Source organism: Bufo bufo, chromosome 4 (assembly GCF_905171765.1).
Source record: "Bufo bufo chromosome 4, aBufBuf1.1, whole genome shotgun sequence".
NCBI classification, from domain to species: Eukaryota; Metazoa; Chordata; class Amphibia; order Anura; family Bufonidae; genus Bufo; species Bufo bufo.
In genome coordinates this window covers 369,314,182-369,342,075 of record NC_053392.1, presented here as the reverse complement: position 1 = coordinate 369,342,075, position 27,894 = coordinate 369,314,182, and the positions used below count along the sequence as shown (strand labels likewise).

Sequence of the window (27,894 nt, the reverse complement as noted above, 5' to 3'; positions counted from 1 at the left end):
ATTAGTCTAAATAGGTGACACCTGGGAGAAGGAAAGGAGATGACAAAGTGAAACAAAAACAAAGAACGTCATGCAAGAGGTAGAGAAGAACGTCTGCCAGACCTTCTCACAGAACTGGCGGGGAAATTTTGAAATTGTATCTCTATTTTCCATTAATTCTTGTGGAACACCTAAAGGGTTAACAAAGTTTGTAAAATCAGTTTTGAATACCTTGAGCGGTGTAGTTTATAGAATGGGGTCATTTTTGGGTGGTTTCTATTATGTAAGCCTCGCAAAGTGACTTCAGATCTGAACTGGTCCCTAAAAATTGGTTGTTTTTTTTTTAAGATTTGCTTCTAAACTTCTAAGCCTTGTAACATCACCAAAAAATAAAATATCATTCCCAAAATGATCCAAACATGAAGTAGACATATGGGGAATGTAAAGTAATAACTATTTTTGGAGGTATTACTTGTATTATAGAAGTAGAGAAATTGAAACTTGGAAATTTGGAATTTTTACAAATTTTTTATAAATTTGGTATTTTTTTTATAAATAAAAATTAATTTTGTGGACTTCATTTTACAAAAACAATCTCAGAATGGCCTGGATAAGTCAAAGCGTTTTAAAGTTATCACCACTTAAATTCACACTGTTCAAATTTGCAAAAAATGGCCGGGACTTTAAGGTGAAATAGAGTCCTTAAGGGGTTAAGCATTGGGATAACTGTAAAAGGGTTCTCCGATAAATATGCATCTGTGTCCTCCACATGTTACATGTACCTGTCATTGAGGGTAATGTCACCAACTTACCTGTCCAGGCTCTAGTTCCACGGTCTGGGGCTTGGGCATGATCACAGCCTTCAGCCTGGGGACCACATGCAACCCCTGAGACCGTTCTATGCATCCACCAACACAGAAATGCTTGTCTATGTGGGGATCGTATGTGGTTTACATCTCAGAGAGACGCTTATGAGCAGAGACAGGCAAGTACTAATAGTTCATGTGTAATCATCTCTGGGTACCTGATATATCTGGACAATGGGGTTCCTTGAACCTTGTTTGGTATTTTAAAATGGAGTATATGAGTTAGAGGCAGTTGTCTTTGCATACAACACTCTCCTTTGTAGTTTATTGAAGCTGTAAAATACCAGTCAATTGACGCAGCACCCATAATGAAAAACGCCATGGGTATGGATAGTCTCTCCTTTCTAGAGCATTAATTGTGGGAGAAGGGCACCATAAGTGTCTCCAATGGCATTACTCTTTGGGGGAAATTTATCATACAGAGAATATTTGAAGCCAGTCTGTGTTGGGGTACTTTGTGCCAAATTTATCAAATGTCACAGGTTGTTTGATAAATTTGGCTTGTCCTTAAACCTAACACTTCTGTCTCGAAAAGCTACTCCAGTTTTCATACTCCACTATACTGCTGGAGTGAGATTGCAACTTTTTTGTGATGCAATGATAAATCTGGACTGAAACTCAATAACATAGCTAACCACATCCACTTTTCCAGCCATATTACAAAACTGGAGTGAGTGATGTAGAAATGCAAAAAGTCCAAAAATTTTGCACAAGTGAGTGTAAAAAGACACAAATTCTTGCGTAATCGCTTAAATTTTGTGCAAGCAGGTACAAAAAAAATCGCAAAAGTCATGCAGTGAAGGTATGATAAATCAAGGCCTTTATGTCCTAATGTGGCTGTGAGAGTAGTTCAATATGACAATGTGGCTCTTAGACTTAAAAAACCCTAAAAAAGCCATGTACCACTGCTCTAGTAGATCATGTAATTCTGGCCACCACTGATCTGTGCCACAGCTTGAATGTCACAGAGGGAAGGGAAGAGTGCAGCCCTGGACTCCACCCGCACCTCTGTCCCTACCTACTTGCACGACCCGTCCTATCTGACGGCGTACAACTTGGCGGCGGTCCCTAGCTTAAATACGTGCAGGGGCCTAAAAGCAAAGGAAAACCGTGAACAGAGTCAGGGAAGCAAAATTCAAAAACCAGGAGGTCACGCAGTACACAGGGAAAAACACAATAGCAAGGTCACAAACAAAGCCGAGGTCGGAAGCCAAGAGGTCATGTCAAATACAAATGGAGGTAGCGAGGTCGAGGTCACAAACAAAGCCGAGATCAAAACAAGCAACATCTGAATATCTAAAGAAGGCTGGTGAGGGTAACTAGACCAATCACAGGCAACCTGTGGCCAGCAGGCTGCCTGTTTAAATAGCCCTGACTGGTGAGTCACATGACGTGGCTAGCATCACGTGACTCACATTACACAGCCCAACACAGCCGAGCACCGATTCATCATTATCGGCGCTCAGCTCCCCTGCTGCTCGTAGTCTAGGGACCTCCTCAGTGCGGCCGGGTTCTCACCGCTCCCTGGTCCCCATGGAGACGAGGACGCCAGCCGAGTCCTCGCTCCTGCACACAGACAGGATGCCGGCGGCGCTGCAAGAAGGAAGCGCGTCGCTTGCTCCCCGTTACATTGAATGTTTATAGTAGTAATGCTTTTCTGCCTCTACATTCATGGATGCACATCATTATTATTACATTAAAAACAGACACACAATTTTTAAAGAAATGCTCTTTATTTAACATATGGGAAAATAATTTGCTCAGGAACTTTGTTGAAAATATAAGATATGGCACTTTTTGAAATTCGGATAATGTTATCATGCTTATTGACACACATCATAACATGGAACTGTTGCAGTTATTGGTCTCTGTGGCAGCACTGAGATCATGGGCATGATAATGGCTGCACTCCCTTTATTTCCAGCGACTTGCTGAAATTTATTTCCTGTGGCCTGGCAGTGCCCTTAGCAAGTTTCAGATCTCTGATGCACCCTTTAAAGCTCACTTGAGTGGTCAGGCCAAACTGCTTCACGTCTTCTGCAGATAGAAGAGATAGAGGACTGATTAACAAAGCCTTATCCCTGTACTGTTAATTCTTTTTATGTCACAGGAATAAAAATCCAACGAACAAATTATACTTTATGCGGCTTTAACATTTAAAAGAAATGTAGCAGTTATCAAGAGTACAAGAAAAGAATCTAAAATTCATAAGCCCTGTCTGATAGCAATGTATCACATTTATACAAACCACTAAAACATATTAATACTTTATGTAAAATTACATGCTTATCCATTATATTTAAAACCTTTATTAAATATGTGCCAACTGTAAATGTGAGGCTCTTAAATGTACAATAAGCCACATCCCAGCTTGTCCTTCATTGAAAAAATCCACAACTCATGCCATCTCCTTCTTGTTCTTTCTATCCTTTTGCCTATTCTTCCAACTAAAACTTCCCAAAAGACATTGGTTGTTCGATACTTTTCAGCCATAAAAGTGAAGAATGTTGTTACAGCTTGCAAGAAGAGTCCTAGGCACTACCAAATGAAGTATAAGCTGCTTTATTTGGAGCCAAAGCAGTGATGTTTTGGAGTGCAGGCCTTTCTCAAGCTGTATATGCAGTTACATATAGAGCTTGAGAAATGCTGAAAGATTTATATTTATGTCTTATGTGCTCCAAATAATGCAGCTTATACCTCATTTGTCAGCTTCTTGGATTTTTTGCAAGTTGGATTTCTTGGGGGGTGGGGGGGTGGGGGGTTGCGGTGGGTAGGTGGTGGTGTTAGCTGTCTACTTCTCTAGACAGCACATCACAAACTAACCCGGTGCACACATTAGTCATTTGTATATAGTATTTTGATACTGGTTCTGTTCAGAAGAGTTTATTCACACAGTCTTTTTATAGTTCTGTAAAGAGCCATAATCATACACCAATAGAAGTCTATGCTCTACTGTACTTCCATATGCCTCTGTTTTATATGGTCGCATTTTATGATGTTCTCTATGAATCATGTCAAAATAAAAGTGGTAAATTACATTGACCTGTGTTACAGAAGCATTCTACCCCCCCCCCCCCCACCCTTACTATGGTAGGCTGCAGTACAGTGCACCATGCTGTGGCACACAGAGAGTACAGGCCCCTTGCATACATTACTACTGTGTTCATGAGGCCTTAGGGTTCATTTTGGTGGAATTCAAGTTGTTATCCTATCTGCAAAGGGAGCTTCTTAATATCAAAGTTCTCAAAAAATTAGTGACTTAAAAACTTAGGGGCACATCTATTAAGACTGGTGTTTTAGACGCCGATCTTAATAAGCCCTATAGCGGGTGATGGATGCAGAAGTTATGTAGAGGTGCCCGCCTCTACATAAATTCCGTGCATCCAGCACAGCTTCTAAATGTAAGACAGCAAAAGTGGCGTGTATCTGGTCATAATTGACTCCCTTAGCAATTATAAAAATACCGCCACAAACTGATACCCCAAAGACAACAATAAAAATGAGATAATACACTTCTCAGAAAATACAGGAACCTCTATAGGATTTGGAGCCATACCACTTAGAGCCATAGTCAGACACCATAGGTTACCATAATGGCATGAAAGGGAGCAGGACATATGTGTAATTACATCTCCTATTTTCCTACTTGAAGTCCCCTGATGAGAGGGGAAACATCTGGGGACAGTCTTAAACAGGATCACACAGGGCCATACCACAAGGAGCAGGAGTATCCTTGTCGGGGCAATACCCCTGCAGTTAGAATGCAACAGTTAAGGAATTGCTAAGGTAAGTATCTTAGAATACAGGTCAAACCTAGCACTTGCTTAAACCGTATGCCCCCACTGCTCACCACAGGTTTTTACCTCATCTGGGAAGAACCATTTTGGAAACCAGATACACCATAAAGTATGGAGCTATCACTGCGACCAACTGACTTGTGAGTGCCATTACACCATGCTTTTTTGGGTGTGATGGTGTAAGAAGCCAATATACCTTTAAGCCTATAGTGTCAAATTCAATGATTGTGGCTCTAAGTGGTAACGTTTCATATGTAGATGAATCTGTATTTGCATACTAGTATTTAAATTTTTCATGTTTTGTCTTTGAGGTATCATTGTACATATATTTAGTAGTATTTTAATATAGGCTAAGTTTTGAAGAAACTCGTTCTTTGAGAAATTGCACTTCATTCTGAAGGACCACTCGCAAATTAAGAGAGCCATCATAAGCATTATGGCTACAGTAATTAAAATTTTCTCCATAGATGTATTTCAAACCTTATTTGAACATGACAATAACCAAATCGCTACTAGTAATCAATCTGGAAAGTAAATTTTCCTAGGATTCACTTTGCACTTTTCCAGTATAATGCTGCTGACCTTACTGTGCTTGATTCACACATTAACTCTCACAAATCAACTACTCTTTCATGTCAATTTCCTTGTGAATGATGTCTGCTAAAACTCTTTCCTTCTCTTCCATATTATTATAACGGTTACCATGTTACTTTTTTTTCCTTAACAATGTAGGTTTCATAGTTTGAAGCTTTCTGATGAAATTCAGCTCTTGAAAGAATGCTTATATTACTGGTTTTAATTCAAGGTAACCTTTCATGGAATGTCATTATTATAGTATTGAGGTCACTGAAAATTATATCATGCAGCAGGAAGAATATGTTCTTGAAAAAGGAAGGAAATGAGAAAAACAAAGTTTTTTTTATAGAAAGAAGGTTATATTTTACAATAGGGCAGGGATCAAAAGACTGATTACAATGAATTAATTCTCTACATTTATGCAATATATATTTAGACTGTAGAAAATGTATATGTCAAAATGTAAAAAAAAAAATTGCATGACAATAGTTCTATAAAGTAAACTTTAAATGGAAGGATCACAATTAAAAATCATTTGACAAGTTTTTAATGGAAAAGATAGATTCTTGACTTGTAGACATTAAGATCTCAGACTACGTGAGCACTACAGTACCATTGCAATGAATGGAATACTCCGATGATGGCATGTGTTCTGAAGTGTCTTTTTTTTTTTTTTTTTAATTCAGAAAATATACAATGTAAGCAATACACTAATAATGGTGCATAAGTACATAGTATAATAATTACAACAACAAAGGTGTAACAATCGATATCAGACATGGAGGCATCTAAAAGAGCTATGGTTAATGAAAATATATGTTGATAGCTCATTGGCTGCAATTATTTGAACACAGGATGGTATAGTGTTGATAGGGTGACACAGCAAGACTGTCAGCACTCGTTGTACTAGTGCTTTCTCAGAAAGGGAGGTAGTCACGCAATCTAGAGTAGGGGACTAACAATAGCTACCCTTAAGGGGGGGTATGATAGTTATAAAATTATCAAAATTATAAAAATTAGAGAATTTTTACATCTCAAACACAAAAGTCGCACCTGAGGGGTACCAAATCATGTGGCCATGGAATCACAGAGAAGGATTGATAATAAGAGACTCATACCCATTAGGCCTTCTGGAAGTTAAGTTTTAAGAAATCTGTACTTTGACCAGGGGGCCCATCTTTTAATGAAAGTCGGATGATTACGAGCTTCCCAAGAAGCCATTTCTTCGAAGCGGTATATTTGGTCCACTTTTAGTCTCCACTGTTCCACCATAGGCACACTAGATTGTAACCAATATTTAGGAATCAAGAGGCGGGCAGCCATTATTAGTTGTTTAAAGAGAGGTGGAGGGGAGGGAGTGGTGTTCCCATTAAAATATGATAATAAGGCACCATAAGGAGTTGCACTTACCGCCGTAGCGCAAATATGATTAGATATCTGAAAGATATCAGACCACCAGTTTTTTATTGGGGAACAAAGCCACCAAATGTGAAGGAACGAACCTTCTTCCACTTGGCACCTCCAGCACAATTTAGAGGAAGATTTGGAAAAGCGTGAGGATTTGATCGGGGTGATATACCATTGAGACAGAATTTTGTACCCATTCTCCTGAATTCGGGTGCATCTGGAGGATTTATGGGGCGTCTCCAGGAGTGCAGGTAAGTGTGAGAACGGAATATCGATCCCTGTGTCTTTTTCCCACATCCTAATGAATGATGGCTTACTAATCAAGGGGGGTGTTTTTAGTTTGTTATAGATTAGTGAAATGAGCTTTCTAGGGGGTTTAGGAACAGAGAGTAAGGCCTCAAACCAATTTAACGGGCGTAAAAGTTCACCCTTTGCATTGTTTTTTTGGATAAAAGTTTTTACGAGTGATATAAGAGTGAAGTCACAAGCACGTGGATTTAATAGGGTTTTCAGGGCTTCCGTCGAAGGTAGTATGCCTTGAGCTTCGAGGAGGTTGGAGATTTGTATTGTGGATAATCTAGCTAGATTAGAGGTACAGTGGCGCAGTCCAGTGGAAGCTGGGCCCAGTAAGTCACTTCTCGTGACGAGGGGGGATGGAAAAGGGACTGAGGAGTGGGACTGGTTCAGCCATTTCCAGGCTTCTAAGGTAGCTTTTATTACTGGGAAATTCTGAAGGTTGATATTAGGTGGGGTACTATAACCCAGGCATAGAGCTCTAGTTGGCAAACCTAGAATGCATTGTTCTAGCGCTACCCATGATTTGTTTTCTGAATTCCTGAGCCAGTCTATAACCCTAGAAAGCAAGATGGACTTTCCATATAGTTCTGGGTCTGGGAGACCTATGCCGCCTACCGTGCGGGATTTAGACAGGAAGGAGTAAGAGAGTCTAGCTTTTTTCCCATTCCATAGGAAAGCTCTGAATTTTTGTCTAAGGGACTCGTAGTAAGATTTGGCTATTGGAATGGGGAGAACTTGTTGGAGGTATGTAAGGCGAGGGATAATGAGAGATGTGAGGAGATTTTTCCTACCGAACCATGAAAGAGTTGGAACCGCTTTGTTGATTTTATCTATGGCGTTGAACATTGAAGCTCTTAAGGGGATATAATTTAGTGAAAAGAGATCTGAGGTATTAGGGCTAAGTTTTACTCCAAGATATGTTATATTAGGGGACGACCAATTAAAAGGAGAGTTCACTTTTAGAGAGAGTTTGAGTTGGGGAGAGATACCTGTGCATAAGATGATGGATTTATTCTCGTTAATCCTAAAATTGGAGAGGGCACTATATGTCTTCAAGTGTTCCTGAATTTTAGGGAGGTAGGTTTTAGGGTTAGTGGTCATTATCATGACGTCATCGGCGAATGCCGCAATTTTATGGGTGTGACCTCCAAGGTCTAGCCCTTTGATCCCAGCGTCAGAGCGTATTATGGATAAAAGGGGTTCCAGAGCTAGTATAAATAATAGGGGGGAAAGGGGGCAGCCTTGACGTGTTCTGAAGTGTCTTCATGTGCATGCAAAAATTCTGTAATCTACTCAGAGCTCAATCTTTCTAGAATCTGCATAGTCTGCAAGTCCAGCATTTTTTTTTTTTATTATTTGTCAAATGAAAAACACACACCAAAAGTTGGAAACTCAAAAAAGTTCTATGAAGATTATACTGATTACTTTACACCATCTTGGTTTATGCATAACTATTAGCACCTGGAAGCTAAGAAGTACTTACCGGGATATCCTCCTACAAAAACTGGATCATTGGTGTCCGTTGATGTGGATGCAGCATTTGGACTTGAGGCTTCTACTTTTTTGTTATCAACAATCATCTCTAAACGGTGCTTTATTTTATTTGCTGTCACTTTGTGCCACTGTCCATCACACAAGCTACCTGGCACCTCAGGTTCATAAACTGCAGTGAAACGTCCGGCTCCGTTATCAGCATGGAAAAGAAGCTAAGGGAAAAGTGAGGGAAATTGCATATGTTAGCACACATAAACATAATCTAGCTAAATATACCGTATTTATATTTTCCTAAATCATGGTCCATCTTAGAATAATACAAAACTTGTCCTATTCTGTGGATAATGACAAAAACAATATCTGTTGCATGAAATGAATACTGTATATTGAAAATTACAAACTTAGTTTATTAAAATAGTAAACATGGTTCATGACAACCCTTTTAATACTGAAGATGGCCTTGTGACTAGCTGATCACTGCCAAAAAGGCTTCAGCAACCACAAAAATTACACTCGAGGAGGATGCGGTTGGTCAAACGTAGAAGGGAAAATGTAGCTGTTATGCCCTGCTCTGACTATGTGCGGAGGTCGGCCAGAATAGCAGCACGTGTTTCGTTTTTTGTTTTGGAGTCGTGCTGGATCCGCCTCCCTTCAGGTGCACTGGGTAGGGTCATTGGTTTAAATCTCACTCAATCCCAGTGTTTTGAGCGGGTTATAGAAATCAGTCTGGCCTTGGAAGCAAGGAAGGAAGGATTGTCTGTTCCAGCTCAGATCAGATAAGTTTGGTTTCTGTTTTTGTTGTTTGCTGTCTAGGTGGTTTGTGTGTCTTCTGTCCCCTCCAGGTTCTTAGGGAGCAGGCTGCTCCTATTCCCCTTTTCACCATCTCAGGGATTCTAGGGTATTTTATCCCAGGCACGAGGACACATTATTCCTACCATCAAGGTCTGAATGTGGGCTTAGCAGGGTAGGGAGAGAAGTCATGGATTTGCTAGGAGGTGACCCTTCCACTGCTTCTCGCCTAGAATCTGTTTTGTTGGTTTATCTGTCTATCTGAGATCCCGTCCGCCGTGACATTATAACCCGCCAATACTTTGACTGTCATTGCTCAGCGGTTTTGTGATGGCGTCAATTGATGCGTTAGTTGACCGCATGCAGGGGCTATCCCTAGAGGTTGCGGAGCTACGTGGTTCGGTCACACGGTGCCAGAATGCTCTGGCATCAGGTGCAGGTCAAATTTGTGGGGAGCCTAAAGCTGCTCTTCCTGATAGATTTGCAGGGGGTACGGATGACTTTATCCATTTTAGAGAGTCTTGCAAATTGCATTTTCGGGTGCGTCCATCGTCGTCAGGTGATGAAAGTCAGAGGATAGGTATAATCATTTCTCTGCTTAAAGGGGACGCGCAATTCTGGGCCTTTTCTCTGCCGCCCGGTTCTCGGGCCCTCCGGTCGGTGGAGGAATTTTTTAAGGCCCTGGGATTAATCTACGATGACCCAGATCAGGTCTCGATGGCGGAATCGAGATTACATAATTTATTACAGGGTGAACATACTGCAGAGGCTTACTGTGTTGAGTTTAGGAGATGGGCTACCGAATCAGAGTGGAATGATCCCGCGTTACGTAGTCAGTTTTGTCAGGGGTTATCTGAGAGATTGAAAGATGCCCTTGCTTTTCATGAGTAACCAGATTCTTTGGAGAATGCAATGTCTTTGGCAGTATGGTTAGATAGACGTATTAGAGAAAGAGGTAGGGCTCCCTCCGCGCAAGGGATCCCTTCTGTGGTTTCGTCCCTACTGCTTCCCAGGGTGATGTTACAGGTAACTCTGGGGTAGGGGAGGAACCCATGAAGCTGGGTCAGGTTTCTTGCCATTCTGGTAGTAGAGACTTTAGGAAATTGCACAAACTATGTTACTACTGTGGGAAAAGTGGTAATTTTATTTTTGCTTGTCCTTTTGTTAAACCGCAGGTGGAAGAGAAAAAGAAAAAAAAACTTTCCTGACTCTTGGTAGCATGAATGGTGTGGTGGAGCAGGCGGGTATGCAAGCTCCCTGTAATACCCGTTTTCTCCTTCCAGCTATGGTGGCGCTAGACTCAAGAAAATTTTTTGTTGAAGTATTCCTTGACTGTGGTGCTGGGGTAAACCTAATTGACTTTCTTTTTCTTCAAAATCTGGGTCTAAGTACTTGCACTTTAGAAAAAGAGATATTCCGGTTTTTGCAATTGATTCTTCCCCTCTTTCTCAAAGGAGTCTCACTCATATTGCTCATGGTATTCACTTAAGGGTGGGTGATTCACATGTTGAGATTATGTCTTATTTTGTCATGAAGGATTTGCTGGCTCCTATAGTTTTGGGGTTACCATGGTTGACTAAATATAACCCAATTATAGATTGGCAAGCGAGACAAATCATTGGTTGGAGTGAGTTTTGTTCGGATAATTGTCTTGGCACATCTATCTCTGGTGTGTCCACTACGGCTTTACCTCAGTATCTCTCAGATTTTGCAGATGTCTTTTCGGAGGGTGGGGCTCAGGAATTGTCCCTCATCGTGACTATGATTGTCCAGTTAATCTCATCCCAGGGGCTAAGTTGCCAAAGTCTCGGCTTTACAATCTTTCTCAACCCAAAAGTGAGGTCATGCGAAAGTTTGGCAAAAGGTCATATTAGGCCATCTAAGTCTCCGGTGGCAGTAGGTTTGTTCTTTGTAAAAAAAAAAGATGGATCGCTGAGACCTTGTTTGGATTTTCGAGAATTAAACCGTATTACGGTCCGGGATCCATATCCCCTGCCTTTGATCTCTGACCTTTTTGATCAGATTGTTGGAGCCAAGGTGTTCTCCAAGTTGGATTTGAGAGGGGCCTACAATCTGATCAGAATCAAGGAGGGGGATGAGTGGAAAACGGCCTTCAATACGCACGAGGGTCATTTTGAGAATCTGGTTATGCCTCTTGGGTTAACGAACGCGCCAGCGGTATTTCAGCGATTCGTCAATGACATTTTCCATCATTTGGTGGGGAGGTTCGTGGTGGTTTACTTGGATGACATTTCAATTTACTCTCCTGATCTGTAGACCCATCAGGATCATGTGAGACAGGTTTTGACGATCCTTTGGGAGAATAAATTATATGCCAAATTGGAGAAATTTGTGTTTTCGGTGCAGGAGCTTCCGTTCTTGGGATATCTGCTTTCTGACTCTGGTTTTCGTATGGACCCCGAAAAGGTCCGAGTGGTTCTGGAATGGCACCGACCAGAGAATCAGAAAGCTTTGATGCGGTTTTTGGGGTTTACTAATTATTATAGAAAATTTATTTCGAACTATTCTACCATTGTAAGACCTTTCACTGATATGACTAAGAAGGGCGCCGATGTCTCTGTCTGGTCGGATGAGGCATTGCAGGCCTTTTCGGCTATTAAGGAGTGTTTTGCGTCTGCTCCCATTCTGGTGCAGCCTGATGTGTCTCAGCCATTCGTGGTGGAGGTTTATGCATCAGAAGTGGGGGTTGGAGTGGTGCTGTCGCAAGTTCATCTCCTGGCAAATGGGTCCCGTGTGCTTTTTTCTCCAAGAAGCTCTCGGTCGCCGAGAAGAATTATGATGTTGGTGATAGAGAGTTGCTGGCTATCAAGTTGGCCTTTGAGGAATGGCGTCACTGGTTGGAGGGGGCGTCTCACCCCGTTACAGTATATACAGATCATAAGAATTTGGCTTACCTGCAATCTGCCAAGTGTCTGAACCCTAGACAGGCCAGATGGTCACTGTTTTTTACCAGGTTCAATTTTGTGGTTACCTTTCGCCCAGGGGTTAAGAACGTCAAGGCAGATGCCTTGTCTCACAGCTTTCCTGGGGGAGGTGATTCAGAGGATCCTGCTCCGATTTTGGCTGATGGGGTGGTGGTCTCCACTCTGTACCCCGAATTGGAGATGGAAGTGTTGGGAGCCCAGGAGGGGGCTCCTGGTTCTTGTCCCCCAGGGAGGTTGTTTGTTCCTTAAGGACTGCGATACAAGGTATTCAAGGAGCATCACGATATACTGTCCTTGCTGGACATCCTGGTGGTAAATCCACCTGTGATCTGGTGTCCCAGAGGTTCTGGTGGTCAGGGTTACGTAAGAGCATTGAGGATTACGTGGCAGCTTGTGAAACATGTGCTCGGTCAAAGGTTGCTCATACTCAACCGGCTGGTTCACTTCTTCCATTGTCTATTCCGTCTCGTCCTTGGACGCACTTGTCTATGGACTTTATCATGGATCTGCCGAGTTTCTCCGGGAGAACAGTAATTTTGGTGGTAGTTGACCGTTTCAGTAAAATGGCTCACTTTATATCATTAACTAGTCTGCCTAACGCCAAGACTCTTGCGCAGATTTTTGTTGATAATATTGTGAAATTGCATGGTATTCCTTCGGATGTGGTCTCTGATAGGGGCACACAGTTTGTCTCCAGGTTTTGGAGGGCGTTCTGTTCTCGGCTTGGCATTCAACTTTCGTTCTCTTCGGCTTTTCATCCGCAGTCGAATGGACAGACAGAGCGTACTAATCAAGACCTGGAGACCTACTTGAGGTGCTTTGTTGCTGAGAATCAGGAGGACTGGTCCTCATTCTTGTCCCTAGCAGAATTTGCTTTGAATAACCGTAGGCAGGAGACTACGGGTAAGTCGCCATTTTTTGGTGCATACGGTTTTCATCCATAGTTTGGTACCTTTTCTGGGACTGGTTCCTCTGGGATGCCAGAGGAGGAGAGATTTTCTTTTGCCTTGTCTTCTATCTGGCGGAGGATCCAAGGGAATTTGGAGAAGATGGGTGAGAGGTATAAGCGAATGGCTGACAAGAGACGTGTGACTGGTCCGGACCTGTGTGTGGGTGATCTGGTGTGATTGTCCACTAAAAATATTAAATTGAGAGTGCCATCTTGGAAACTGGGTCCAAGATTTATTGGTCCGTACAAAATATCTGCGGTGATCAATCCAGTAGCGTTTCGGCTGGATCTTCCGCAGACTTGGAGGATCCATGATGTGTTCCACAGGTTTTTACTGAAAAAATATGTGAAACCGGTGGAACCATAACCATTGCCTCCTCCTCCTGTTCTGGTCGATGGAAATTTTGAGTTCGAGATCTCCAGGGTTCTCGACTCTAGAGTTCTTCGGGGTTCCCTTCAGTACCTGGTACACTGGAGGGGATACGGCCCTGAGGAGAGGATGTGGGTTCCGGCGCTGGATGTCAGTGCCAGCCGACTGGTGAGGGCTTTTCATAGATCCCATCCGGATAAGGTTGGTCCGGGGTGTCCGGAGGTCACCCGTAGAAGGGGGGGGGGGGGTACTGTCATGCCCTGCTCTGACTATGTGCGGAGGTCGGCCAGAATAGCAGCACGTGTTTAGTTTTTTGTTTTGGAGTCGTGCTGGATCCGCCTCCCTTCAGGTGCACTGGGTGGGGTCATTGGTTTAAATCTCACTCAATCCCAGTGTTCTGAGCGGGTTATAGAAATCAGTCTGGCCTTGGAAGCAAGGAAGGAAGGATTGTCTGTTCCAGCTCAGATCAGATAAGTTTGGTTTCTGTTTTTGTTGTTTGCTGTCTAGGTGGTTTGTGTGTCTTCTGTCCCCTCCAGGTTCTTAGGGAGCAGGCTGCTCCTATTCCCCTTTTCACCATCTCAGGGATTCTAGGGTATTTTAGCCCATGCACGAGGACACATTATTCCTACCATCAAGGTCTGAATGTGGGCTTAGCAGGGTAGGGAGAGAAGTCATGGATTTGCTAGGAGGTGACCCTTCCCCTGCTTCTCGCCTAGAATCTGGTTTGTTGGTTTATCTGTGTATCTGAGATCCCGTCCGCTGTGACAGTAGCGTTATTTTAAATGAATAGCTGTCTGTTTAAACGGAATCTGTTTGCAGTTTTGACCATGGTAAACTTCTGACTGCACTAGATAGCTGGGGAACATAGAACATACCTTTTTGTGGAGCTTTTATTATTAAGAGTACTGAGAATAGGATCATTTATTCTGCCAGATTCTGCCGCTTAAAGGGTTTTTCCAGGATTTTTATATTCATGGTCTTTGCCAGGCATGGCCAACCTGCGGCTCTCCAGCTGTTGTAAAACTACAACTCCCACCATGCCCTGCTGTAGGCTGATAGCTGTAGACTGTCCGGGCATTATTGGAGTTGTAGTTTTGCAACAGCTGGAGAGCCTCAGGTTGGCCATCCCTGGTCTATGCTCAGGATAGGCCATCAATATCAGATTGGCAGGAGTCTGAATCCCCCACAACTCCAACAAACAGCTGTTCCTGAGTAGCTCCAGTGTCAGATAAAGGGACTGGAACAACACAGCTCCATCCATTATGTGTAGTGGATAGAGCTGGTTACTGTTGCACTGCACCTGGCACTAGAGCTACTTGGTAACAGCTGATTAGTGGGGGTACGTGGTGTTGGACCCTCACCGATCTGATATTTACGGCGGATTTTGATGATACACCATCTATATAAAAATCCAGGAAAACCTGTTTAAGTACACTGGAGGTGGAGCTTTACTGTAAAGTCCACTCTGTCTGCTCTGAGTGACAGCTGTAATGGTCTTCTGGCTGGATGCTACAGCTGTCACTTAGAGCAGAGGGGAGGGGCTGTGAACCAGCTTGTTGCAGATAACTAGTGTGGAGTGAAAGATTTTGGGAAAATTAGATTCACAGCAAAGCCGAATTTCCTCGTGCTTCGTGGTAATGAATCGATTTTCCCTGAAATGGATTAAAAAAATAAAAAAATAAAATCATAATTATCTCATCTAAAAAAGCTTAGTAATCTGGAATGTCCATCTGATAACCCATAATGTTTCACAATATGGCATCTGTTAGATGCAATGGATTACATTTTAGTGTGTATAGCAGAATAGTTTATGTTCTAGATATTTTACTTTATTATATGAGATAGGACTTCCTTTAATGAAATTAAGAACCCATGAAGAAAATATTCATCTACTGTACAAAGACCAGATTCAAGAATACCAGATGATTTAGATCTAATTGTAAATTCAGGATGAAACAGTATTTTATAGTTACGCATTTGTGAGTAAAGATATGTCACTTACTTTACCATCCACCATTTCAATGCCCAGTCCATCCATCTTTTTGCCACTGATACCGATAAGAACACCATTAGTCTTGGTTGTTCGGAATTCTAATTCTATTAACAGATCTGTACCTACTTTAAAAGCTCCCACTGAAAAACAGAAATCCAGTAAACCAAATAATTTTTCAATAGACACAATGCTAAATAGTAACATATAGTATTAATAAACAGAAAAATCTGTCCTTTTTCTTATTACATGTCATGAGGTTCCCAGTAAAATATATGTACTCCATATGGAGAAGTCTGTACGTCCCTGACCAATCTCTCAAAATGTTTCAAGCTAAAGGAAATGAAATTGAACATGACATTGAATATATGTACTAGTAAGTTTGGCAACCTGGTTTGGAATAAAAGCTTGATGACATAAAACTACAGGCTGGAACTACCACCTTTCACACTGAAATTGCAGTGGGTTGTTCAGAACGTTTAAAATGACTGCATATTCTTATCTGATCAGTATAGTAAACGGTGGCTGCAGAGTCCCTATGTGTTTGCAATTCAGTCTACACTAGAGTCACACTGCACAAGCATGATGCATGAGTAAAAGAGAGCAGGGTCGACTGGCCATAGACCCTACATGGAAATTTCCCGGTTGGCTGATGCCCAGGGGGCTGACCAAGCCCTCCTCATGGCCGCCAGCCAGTTACAGAAAGAACTGATGCTTTTAGCATTAATTAATGTAGGAGCATCAGGCACTCATGCAACTGGTCAGTTTCTGTAGGTGCCCTCCTAAATTCAACGGTATTGCCACCCTCAGGACGATGGTACAGTTTCATTCTGCGACACGGGTGGCAGTATTTTGTGCTGCACTGTGGTATTTGGTTTTGCTTAGGTTGTATTTTGTTCTGCACTACCATATTGCTCACCCCACCTACTTCTATTGTCCCATCCTACATGTGTTGGCCCTGGTTGCCCAGTCTTCTGTTAGTTTGGCACCACCTACAACATGGGGCCAATAGGTTTTACTCCAGGGCCACTTTAAGTTCCAGTCCGCCCCTAAGGCCTAGTTCACACGAACGTATGGCTTTTATAGTTTTTTGCGGTCCGTTTTTCATGGATCCGTTGTTCTGTTTTTGAGTTCCGTTGTGTTTCCGTTTCCTTTCCGTTTTTCCGTTCCGTTTTTCCGTATGCCATGTACAGTATACAGTAATTACATAGAAAAAATTGGGCTGGGCATAACATTTTTAATAGATGGCTCAAAAAAAACGGAACGGATACGGAAGACATACGGATGCATTTCCGTATGTGTACCGTTTTTTTTGCGGACCCATTGACTTGAATGGAGCCACGGAACGTGATTTCCGTGCAATAATAGGACATGTTCTATTTTTAAATGGAACGGAAAAACGGAAATACGAAAACGGAATGCATAAGGAGTACATTCCGTTTTTTTTGCGGAACCATTGAAATGAATGGTTCCGTATACGGAACACAGAAAAACGGCCCGTACATTCGCAAAAAAAACGTTCGTGTGAACTAGGCCTAAAAGAGAGGAATCTCCAAAAATGCAACCTGGGAAGAAATATATATATATTGGTCCAATAAAGAGTGCAATGATTCCAAATACTGATGGGTATTGTATGCATGAATCTCATGTGCCCAGAAAAGTAGTGCAATTGAATATTTGAACATTTGATACACATATGTGTTAATAGATATTAGTGTCTCCTTATCCCTATGGCTCATCCTAGCTGCTTGACCGACCACAATAAAGATTCCACATTTAAGGATTATGAAGAATGTCTTTTAAAAAATGGCCACTTTTTCTCTTGCATGCCTCAATGTAATAAAATATTACTGACATATGGTATATAAAACCAATTACCTGTCTTTGCAAATCCTGATCCGTCAAAATATGTTCCTTTCTGAGGATTTGCAAAACATGAACCAACGTTAAAGCTAGAGGTAGGTTTATTAAAGTCTGTATTTCCTTCTACCATTCTAAAATTCCGGATGCAGCCATCAATACTATGGAGAACCTGAAAGGAGACAAAAAAAAGGAAATGTTCATGTTAATGCTATAGCCTATAACCAGTATAAATGCAGTCGGAGAGATTTACTAAATCAAAATGTGCGCAAATTCTGGAGTAATCTGCAGCAGAAAGCTGGCATACATGCTTTGCATCCCATTGTTTTAGACACTTTCTTTTAATCGTCTGACAAGATGTGGCTTAGTTCACAATGCAACAGTGTGTCATGCATTTCTGGCATTAAGTAAGCCAACTAATAGACTATACAATCTATTTATCATCCAGCATCAGCCACAAATCTGGCACATTTTAGAAATAGTCTAGTCTAAGTTTACACTACCTAAAAATTAGCCAGTATTAGTAAAGCTTCGCCAAAATGTCAGTACATTTCAAGGTTAGGGCTTATATATTAGAAATTATCAAATTGATTCTTTCAATTTGCAATTTGTCCCGAATTTTCTAAAATAAAAAACAAAACTTGGATTCTAACAATTTTTTTTGTATTTCGGGTGAATAAGAAAGAGAGACACTAATATTCTTCTCTGGGTTTCAGGGAAACATATATGCTATGTCTGGTGGCTACTCTTTTTCATTATGGATAGCACCTAGTATGTTTAAATAGCATTGTAGGGCAGGCAATGCTGTGCTTGGTTTTCGGGAAAAATCTGTGCAAATATATTATTCTGCTGCAAAGGTAATTTGCATATCCTTGGGTCTCTGGGAGACATATTCAGATTTCCTTCCCTGACTAGCTAAGTCTTTCTCATTCCATCAGATATGAGACATGCTAATTTGCATAGATTTTTTTCCCACAAACAGAGAAGCTATCCCTAGCCTACAATACACCTCTCTCACCTAGGTACAATATACAGTACAGACCAAAGGTTTGGACACACCTTCTCATTCAAAGAGTTTTCTTTATTTTCATGACTATGAAGGCATCAAAACTATGAATTAACACATGTGGAATTATATACATAACAAACAAGTGTGAAACAACTGAAAATATGTCATATTCTAGGTTCTTCAAAGTAGCCACCTTTTGCTTTGATTACTGCTTTGCACACTCTTGGCATTCTCTTGATGAGCTTCAAGAAGTAGTCCCCTGAAATGGTCTTCCAACAGTCTTGAAGGAGTTCCCAGAGATGCTTAGCACTTGTTGGCCCTTTTGCCTTCACTCTGCGGTCCAGCTCACCCCAAACCATCTTGATTGGGTTCAGGTCCAGTGACTGTGGAGGCCAGGTCATCTGGCACAGCACCCTATCACTCTCCTTCATGGTCAAATAGCCCTTACTTTCAAAGTTTTCCGAATTTTTCGGCTGACTGTCTGACCTTCATTTCTTAAAGTAATGATGGCCACTCGTTTTTCTTTACTTAGCTGCTTTTTTCTTGCCATAATACAAATTCTAACAGTCTATTCAGTAGGACTATCACCTATGTATCCACCTGACTTCTCCTCAACGCAACTGATGGTCCCAACCCCATTTATAAGGCAAGAAATCCCACTTATTAAACCTGACAGGGCACACCTGTGAAGTGAAAACCATTTCAGGGGACTACCTCTTGAAGCTCATCAAGAGAATGCCAAGAGTGTGCAAAGCAGTAATCAAAATAAAAGGTGGCTACTTTGAAGAACCTAGAATATGACATATTTTCAGTTGTTTCACACTTGTTTGTTATGTATATAATTCCACGTGTTAATTCATAGTTTTGATGCCTTCAGTGTGAATCTACAATTTTCATAGTCATGAAAATAAAGAAAACTCTTTGAATGAGAAGGTGTGTCCAAACTTTTGGTCTGTACTGTAAATGTAAACTGTTGCAGGCCAGTGGGCGCGCTCCTCTGCAAACAGCTCCACCAGCATTGTTGTCATATCTATAACCTTTGCTGGCAGTCGCTCTCCCCAGCAAGCCGCACCGCTGGCATCCTGTGTCCATGGCATCTGGCCAGAAACCTCTCAATCAGGAGTGCTGCCCAATGAGATGTGGCACTGGCTTGTCCAGCGTGGTGATGTCATCAGTCACATGACATGGGACACATTACAGAAAGCACAGCCTATTTTACCCAGGCTACTGCTGGCCACAGTTCCTATGATTGTTTTCTGTACCACACTAACCCTAGTTATACTTACTTTGACCTCTGGATTTCTGACCTCTGCTTGCTACCTTACTAACCCATTTGCCTGATGATTTGGACTTTGACATGACTTCCTTGTGTGACCTTTGGCTTGGTATGACCTCGATTTCTGGTTTCTGATTTGGGATTTGTTTGAATCCTCTTGGTATTGATCTCGGCTTGTACATTTGTGTCTCAGTGTTAGTACTGCTCTGGTTCCCTTGTACTTTATTGTCCATTATCCACTCTGTGCCTTTATCATTGTATTTTACTGTTCCATACTCCCCTGCACTTAGTAAGAGAGGGACTTCTGTCAAGTTGCGGGCTGTCACCTGCGTATGTGGGTAGGGACAAGGGGGTGTGGGTGGAGTTCATGGCTTTTTAAATCCCTACCTAGACATAAACTCTGTATAGTCTAGCTAATATGTTGAAAAATACGATACATTTCAACAAGAAATAAATGACTAAAAATGTTTAGGGTTGTTTTTAGGTTATTATAGACAAATATGCCCCAGTGTCCACACTATGCAGATGTTGAAGAAGTGTTCCCATGAAACATATTTTTGGAAAATGAAAAGCTTATGTCCCTTGCAACATATTTTTGTGGAAAATATAAATCATATGCGGAATAATCCGATATAGTAAATTATACAACAAATTATATGACTACCAATAACATGAAAAATTCAAGACCAATTTACGTGTTAATGCTGCAAGCCATTAAACAGGAAAATGCAGAGTTTGAAACAAACTGTAGAAAATAACAAGAATCAAATGTACTCTAAAAATCTTGCTCTCACAGTCACTGCTTAAAATGTAATAAAAATAGTCGGATCAACAGCGTGCGCAATAAAGCACAAAGAAAATATAATATCAGACTATGGTCTTACCGGTCCAATTCTTTTGGTAGTATAATTAACAGGCAATCCGCCAACGTACAGCATGCCCACCACATCCAGAATGTCTGCTTTCTTTGGACTGTTTGTACTGTTTGCAATTCCATCGACAAATAGATATCCTGTCTGCTTTGTTCTGAATATGTTTATCTTGGAGGAAAGCAAATTTAATAATAGTCAGAGATTTTTGCTTAGACTGGAAGTAAGTAAAATAATTCCCCTTAACACATAATTTCTTACATGGTCTTGGATTTTTGGATGCTTTTACTGTATATTTCATTACGTTAAGCTGTTTAACAAAAGCTGTGATCACATGATTATTTTCCCTTGTGCTAAATGAATTATATGACACATCAGTAACACTATTCCATTCCCTTAAAAAACAATGTCCTATTTTATTACCTAAGCCTAATGCTGACTGCACAAGTAGCCTAAGGATAACAAGCGCAATAACACAATAACAGTATAATAATTTACACCCTTTCTGGCCCTGTTTACCCTTCACGCAGACCGTCAGAAGACACAGCTTAATGAAATGCTACTACTATAAAAAATAAAAAAAAATCAATAAACATGCTTGATTCTAATTCATAGGAGTTATTCCTCATTTAGACAAGGGGAATTGTACACTCTATTACATATCACCTTTTGCAACCTTCACATTCTAATTTTATGTGATGCAAAGTAGATAGGCCACCACCAGAGCTGGCTAATGTCATAAAACAATGTAACCTCTTCTGGAATAGTCTTGATTTTATTTTACTGCAAGTCAGTTTTGGAATCATTATAATGGTGTTGATAGGAAATACCCATTATTCCACTATACTTGTGCTTAGCAAGGAACAGATTTTACATCAACTACAGAGGAACTGTTACTGTTTAGTGCTAAATCTCTGTAATATATTCTCGGTAGTAATCCAAGGTCTGAAGAAAAATTTTCAGGTTGTGCATTGCCAGGACAGCAATAATTATTCACTTCCAACTTGTCTATGAATAAAGTAGGGATACATACAAACTATACCCTATATTATTATACATATACCTCATCCTGGAGGTACTGTCTGTAAACAAATAGCAACGGCAACGAGCAAACAAAGCTCAGCTTATGAAAGCTGATCTTCAGGGGTGTATGAGGTGATGTCAAAGTTGCAGACATACCCAAGGCCTAATACCTCAGGGCTAGAAATAATATGAGGACCTTGGAAGAACCTGTTAGAGATAGATTCAGTTTACACCTATGCTAGCATATGACTTGTTGCTGTTAGCAGAAAATACCAGTTTTTCTGTTCCCCAAGCTGGATCTGTAATCCATGTACTGTTATATGCATATACTTTATATGCATATTATAGCCTACCTAGGGATGGATATTTATTGACTTCATTCATTCCAGTAAAAATGATCTGCTGATGTAGATTTAATCAAATTGGTTTAATTTAGGAGCCAAGACCAACAGTAATTTTGAAAAAATGGTGTCACATGCCTCTCTGCCTCTCTCTGTCTTTACAACTAGGGTGGCACAAAAACCAGTATATAAGCTTCTACACTTATTATAGAGCACCATAATATCTCTCAAAAAATTCACAAATAACTGAGAATGAAATTAACTAGCTGCAGAAATCAACTCTTAAAATAACAATGGGCCTCCCTTCCTTTTGGGACCCTGTGCAGCTGCACTGGTTGCACATAAAATACTATATGTCTGCCTCTAGATGCAACTTTCTAAGAAAAGCTCTAGTAATTTCAATGACCACATATTCAGAAGTTGTACCAGAGAGGCCAGACTCAGATGAGTGATGTTTACTCTTCCATGTTCTGGATGCTAAAAATGGATATTTATTTTTTAAATGGACCTCACAGATGGCATTCATGTGCCGTCTATTTTTATCACGCATGCATTCATTAACTTTAGGTTTTTCAGCACCCGGACCCGAACATTTACGTAAAAGTTTGGGTTCGGTGTTCAGGGAGAAATCTTATCAAGAACTGCTTTTTTTACTCAGCGATCTACAGCAAATGTGTTTTGTGGGTGCATTGCACAATTTTTTTAAGCCTGCCCTGAGCCAACTACTGCTGAAAATGAACTTTTTTTACTTCAGTTTGTCAATATCAATACATAATCAGCAGCCATTTTATGCAACGATAGTGCACTAGCACAGGCTATCTGCATGTCTGCAAGTCCAGAAATACATCTTTTTGCTTACTGGGGTGAAAAAACGCTCTGATATACTGCACATCTGATATAAGACATGCATAAGTGACTGTCACATTTAGGCCAGAAATACGGCTTTTTGGTTACTGGGGTGAAAAAACCCTCTGATATACTGCACATCTGGGATAAGACGTGCATAAGTGAGTGTCCCATTTAGGCCAGAAATACATCTTTTTGCTTACTGGAGTGAAAAAACCCTCTAATATACTGCACATTTGGGATTAGACGTGCATAAGTAAGTGTCACATTTAGGACAGAAATACATCTTTGTGCTTACTGGGGTGAAAAAACCCTATAATATACTGAACATCTGGGATAAGACGTGCATAAGTGACTGTCACATTTAGGCCAGAAATACATCTTTTTGCTTACTGGCATGAAAAAACCCTCGAATAAACTGCACATCTGGGATAAGACGTGCATAAGTGACTGTCACATTTAGACCAGAAATACATCTTTTTGCTTACTAGGGTAAAAAAAACCTCTAATATACAGCAAAATCTGGGATAAGACGTGCATAAGTGACTGTCACATTTAGGCCAGAAATACATCTTTTTGCTTACTGGGGTGAAAAAACCCTCTAATATATTGCAAAATCTGGGATAAGACGTGCATAAGTGACTGTCACATTTAGGCCAGAAATACATCTTTTTGGTAACTGGGGTGAAAAAAACCTCTAATATATACTGCACATCTGGGATTAGACGTGCATAGGTGACTGTCACATTTAGGCCAGATATACGGCTTTTTGGTTACTGGGGTGAAAAAACCCTCTAATATACTGCACATCTGGGAGTAGACGTGCATAAGTTAGTGTCCCATTTAGGCCAGAAATACATCTTTTTGCTTACTGGGGTGAAAAAACCCTCTAATATACTGCACATTTGGGATTAGACGTGCATAAGTGAGTGTCACATTTAGGACAGAAATACATCTTTCTTCTTACTGGGGTGAAAAAACCCTATAATATACTGAACATCTGGGATAAGACGTGCATAAGTGACTGTCACATTTAGGCCAGATATACGGCTTTTTGGTTACTGGGGTGAAAAAACCCTCTAATATACTGCACATCTGGGATTAGACGTGCATAAGTGACTGTCACATTTAGGCCAGAAATACATCTATTTGCTTACTGGGGTGAAAAAACCCTCTAATATATTGGAAAATCTGGGATAAGACGTGCATAAGTGACTGTCACATTTAGGCCAGAAATACATCTTTTTGGCAACTGGGGTGAAAAAACCCTCTAATATATACTGCACATCTGGGATTAGACGTGCATAAGTGACTGTCACATTTAGGCCAGAAATACGTCATTTTGGTAACTGGGGTGAAAAAACCCTCTGATATACTGCACATCTGGGATAAGACGTGCATAAGTGACTGTCACATTTAGGCGAAAATAAGGCTTTTTGGTTACTGGGGTGAAAAAACCCTCTAATATACTGCACATCTGGGATAAGACGTGAATAAGTGAGTGTCCCATTTAGGCCAGAAATACATCTTTTTGCATACTGGGGTTAAAAAACCCTCTGATATACTGCACATCTGGCATAAGACGTGCATAAGTGACTGTCACATTTAGGCCAGAAATATGGCTTTTTGGTTACTGGGGTGAAAAAACCCTCTAATATACTGCACATCTGGGAGTAGACGTGCATAAGTGACTGTCACATTTAGGCCAGAAGTACGGCTTTTTGGTTACTGGGGTTAAAAAAAAAACCTCTGATATACTGCACATCTGGGATAAGACATGCATAAGTGACTGTCACATTTAGGCCAGAAATACATCTTTTTGATTACTGGGGTGAAAAAACCCTCTAATATACTGCACATCTGGGAGTAGACGTGCATAAGTGACTGTCACATTTAGGCCAGAAGTACGGCTTTTTGGTTACTGGGGTTAAAAAAAAACCTCTGATATACTGCACATCTGGGATAAGACATGCATAAGTTAGTGTCACATTTAGGCCAGAAATACATCTTTTTGATTACTGGGGTGAAAAAACCCTCTAATATACTGCACATCTGGGAGTAGACGTGCATAAGTGACTGTCACATTTAGGCCAGAAATCCGGCTTTTTGGTTACTGGGGTGAAAAAACCCTCTAATATACTGCCCATCTGGGATTAGACATGCATAAGTGACTGTCACATTTAGGCCAGAAATACATCTTTTTGGTTACTGGGGTGAAAAAACCCTCTAATATATACTGCATAAGTGACTGTCACATTTAGGCCAGAAATACATCTTTTTGGCTACTGGGGTGAAAAAACCCTCTTATATATACTGCACATCTGGAATTACACGTGCATAAGTGACTGTCACATTTAGGCCAGAAATACATCTTTTTGGTTACTGGGGTGAAAAAAACCTCTAATATACTGCACATCTGGGATTAGACGTGCATAAGTGACTGTAACATTTAGGCCAGAAATACATCTTTTTGGCTATTGGGGTGAAAAAACCCTCTAATATACTGCACATCTGGGATAAGACGTTCATAAGTGACTGTCACATTTAGGCCAGAAATACGGCTTTTTGGTTACTGGGGTGAAAAAACCCTCTAATATACTGCACATCTGGGATTAGACGTGCATATGTGACTGTCACATTTAGGCCAGAAATACGGATTTTTGGTTACTGGGGTGAAAAAACCCTCTAATATACTGCACATCTGGGATTAGACGTGCATAAGTGACTGTCACATTTAGGCCAGAAATACGGATTTTTGGTTACTGGGGTTAAAAAACCCCTCTGATATAGTGCACATCTGGGATAAGACGTGCATAAGTGACTGTCACATTTAGGCCAGAAATACGGCTTTTTGGTTACTGGGGTGAAAAAACCCTCTAATATATACTGCACATTTGGGATTACACGTGCATAAGTGACTGTCACATTTAGTCCAGAAATATGGCTTTTTGATTACTGGGGTGAAAAAACCCTCTAATATACTGCACATCTGGGATAAGACGTGCATAAGTGACTGTCACATTTAGGCCAGAAATACATCTTTTTGGCTACTGGGGTGAAAAAACCCTCTTATATATACTGCACATCTGGAATTACACGTGCATAAGTGACTGTCACATTTAGGCCAGAAATACGGCTTTTTGGTTACTGGGGTGAAAAAACCCTCTAATATACTGCACATCTGGGATTAGACGTGCATAAGTGACTGTCACATTTAGGCCAGAAATACATCTTTTTGGCTATTGGGGTGAAAAAACCCTCTGATATACTGCACATCTGGGATAAGACGTTCATAAGTGACTTTCACATTTAGGCCAGAAATAAGGCTCTTTGGTTACTGGGGTGAAAAAAACCTCTGATATACTGAACATCTGGGATTAGACATGCATAAGTGACTGTCACATTTAGGCCAGAAATACATCATTTTGCTTACTGTGGTGAAAAAACCCTCTAATATGCTGTACCTCTGGGATCAGACGTGCATAAGTGACTGTCACATTTAGGCCAGAAATACGGTTTTTTGGTTACTGGGGTGAAAAAACCCTCTAATATATACTGCACATTTGGGATTACACGTGTATAAGTGACTGTCACATTTAGTCCAGAAATATGGCTTTTTGATTACTGGGGTGAAAAAACCCTCTAATATACTGCACATCTGGGATAAGACGTGCATAAGTGACTGTCACATTTAGGCCAGAAATACATCTTTTTGGTTACTGGGGTGAAAAAACCCTCTAATATATACTGCACATCTGGGATTAGACGTGCATAAGTGACTGTCACATTTAGGCCAGAAATACGGCTTTTTTGTTACTGGGGTGAAAAAACCCTCTAATATATACTGCACATTTGGGATAAGACGTGCATATGTGACTTTCACATTTAATCCAGAAATACGGCTTTTTAGTTACTGGGGTGAAAAAACCCTCTGATATACTGCACATCTCGGATAAGACGTGCATAAGTGACTGTCTTTTTAAGGCCAGAAATACGGCTTTTTGGTTACTGGGGTGAAAAAACCCTCTAATATATACTGCAAATTCATTCACAATTACCCCGACATGTCAGAGCTGCTGCATAAAGTGCGGGTCGTCTGTGCGCGCTTCCGGCATTCTTATCCTGTCGCCGCTCGGCTGTCTGCTCTACAGCGTAACTTTGGCCTTCCCGCTCACCGCCTCATATGCGACGTGCCCACCCGGTGGAACTCCACCTCTCACATGCTGGAGAGACTGTGCGAGCAGCAGCAGGCCATAGTGGAGTTTCAGCAGCAGCATGCACGGGTGAGTCGCACTGCGGAACTGCACCACTTCACCACCAATGACTGGGCCTCCATGCGAGACCTGTGTGCCCTGTTGCGCTGTTTCGAGTACTCCACCAACATGGCCAGTGGCGATGACACTGTTATCAGCGTTACAATACCACTTCTATGTCACCTTGAGAAAACACTTAGGGCGATGATGGAAGAGGAGGTGGCCCAGGAGGAGGAGGAGTAAGAGGGGTCATCTCTAACACTTTCAGGCCAGTCTTTTAGAAGTGGCTCAGAAAGAGAATTTTTGCAACAGCAGAGGCCAGGGCCCACTACTGGAGGAGGAGGAGGATGAGGAGGAGGAGGAGGATGGGGATGAAGCATGTTCACAGCGGGGTGGCATCCAACGCAGCTCAGGCCCATCACTGGTGCGTGGCTGGGGGGATACGGAGGACGTAGACGATACGCCTCCCACAGAGGACAACTTGTCCTTACCTCTGGGCAGCCTGGCACACATGAGCGACTACATGCTGCAGTGCCTGCGCAATGACAGCAGAGTTGCCCACATTTTAACCTGTGCTGACTACTGGGTGGCCACCCTGCTGGATCCCCGTTACAAAGACAATGTGCTGTCCTTAATTCCCTCACTGGAGCGTGATCGGAAGATGTGCGACTACAGGCACATGCTGGTAGACGCGCTCATGAGAGCATTCCCGACTGACGCCGGGGGACAAGTGGAAGCACAAGGTGAAGGCAGGGGAGGAGGAAGAGGTTGCCAACGCAGCTGTGTCAGCGCTAGCACCTCAGAAGGCAGGGTTAGCATGGCCGACATGTGGAAAAGCTTTGTCACCTCGCCGCAACAACCGGCCCCAACTGCTGATATGGAGCGTGTTAGCAGGAGGCAGCATTTGAACAACATGGTGGAACAGTACCTGTGCACACGACTACACGTACTGACTGAT

General features: G+C 41.5%; 1 protein-coding gene across 2 annotated transcripts in view; it reads right to left on the bottom strand.

Moving 5' to 3' along the window:
• Positions 1 to 2,654: 2,654 nt before the first annotated feature.
• Positions 2,655 to 27,894, bottom strand: part of LAMA2 (laminin subunit alpha 2) — a 1,085,231-nt gene continuing 1,059,991 nt past the window's right edge. For both annotated transcript variants that reach the window (XM_040429125.1, XM_040429126.1), the window contains 5 exons: positions 20,489 to 20,644; positions 17,338 to 17,491; positions 15,472 to 15,602; positions 8,406 to 8,628; positions 2,655 to 2,882 (listed from right to left, as the gene is read on the bottom strand). In XM_040429125.1, coding sequence (XP_040285059.1) covers positions 2,731 to 2,882; positions 8,406 to 8,628; positions 15,472 to 15,602; positions 17,338 to 17,491; positions 20,489 to 20,644 — 816 coding nt within the window. In that variant the 3' untranslated portion in view covers positions 2,655 to 2,730. The remainder of the gene's footprint in view (positions 2,883 to 8,405; positions 8,629 to 15,471; positions 15,603 to 17,337; positions 17,492 to 20,488; positions 20,645 to 27,894) is intronic.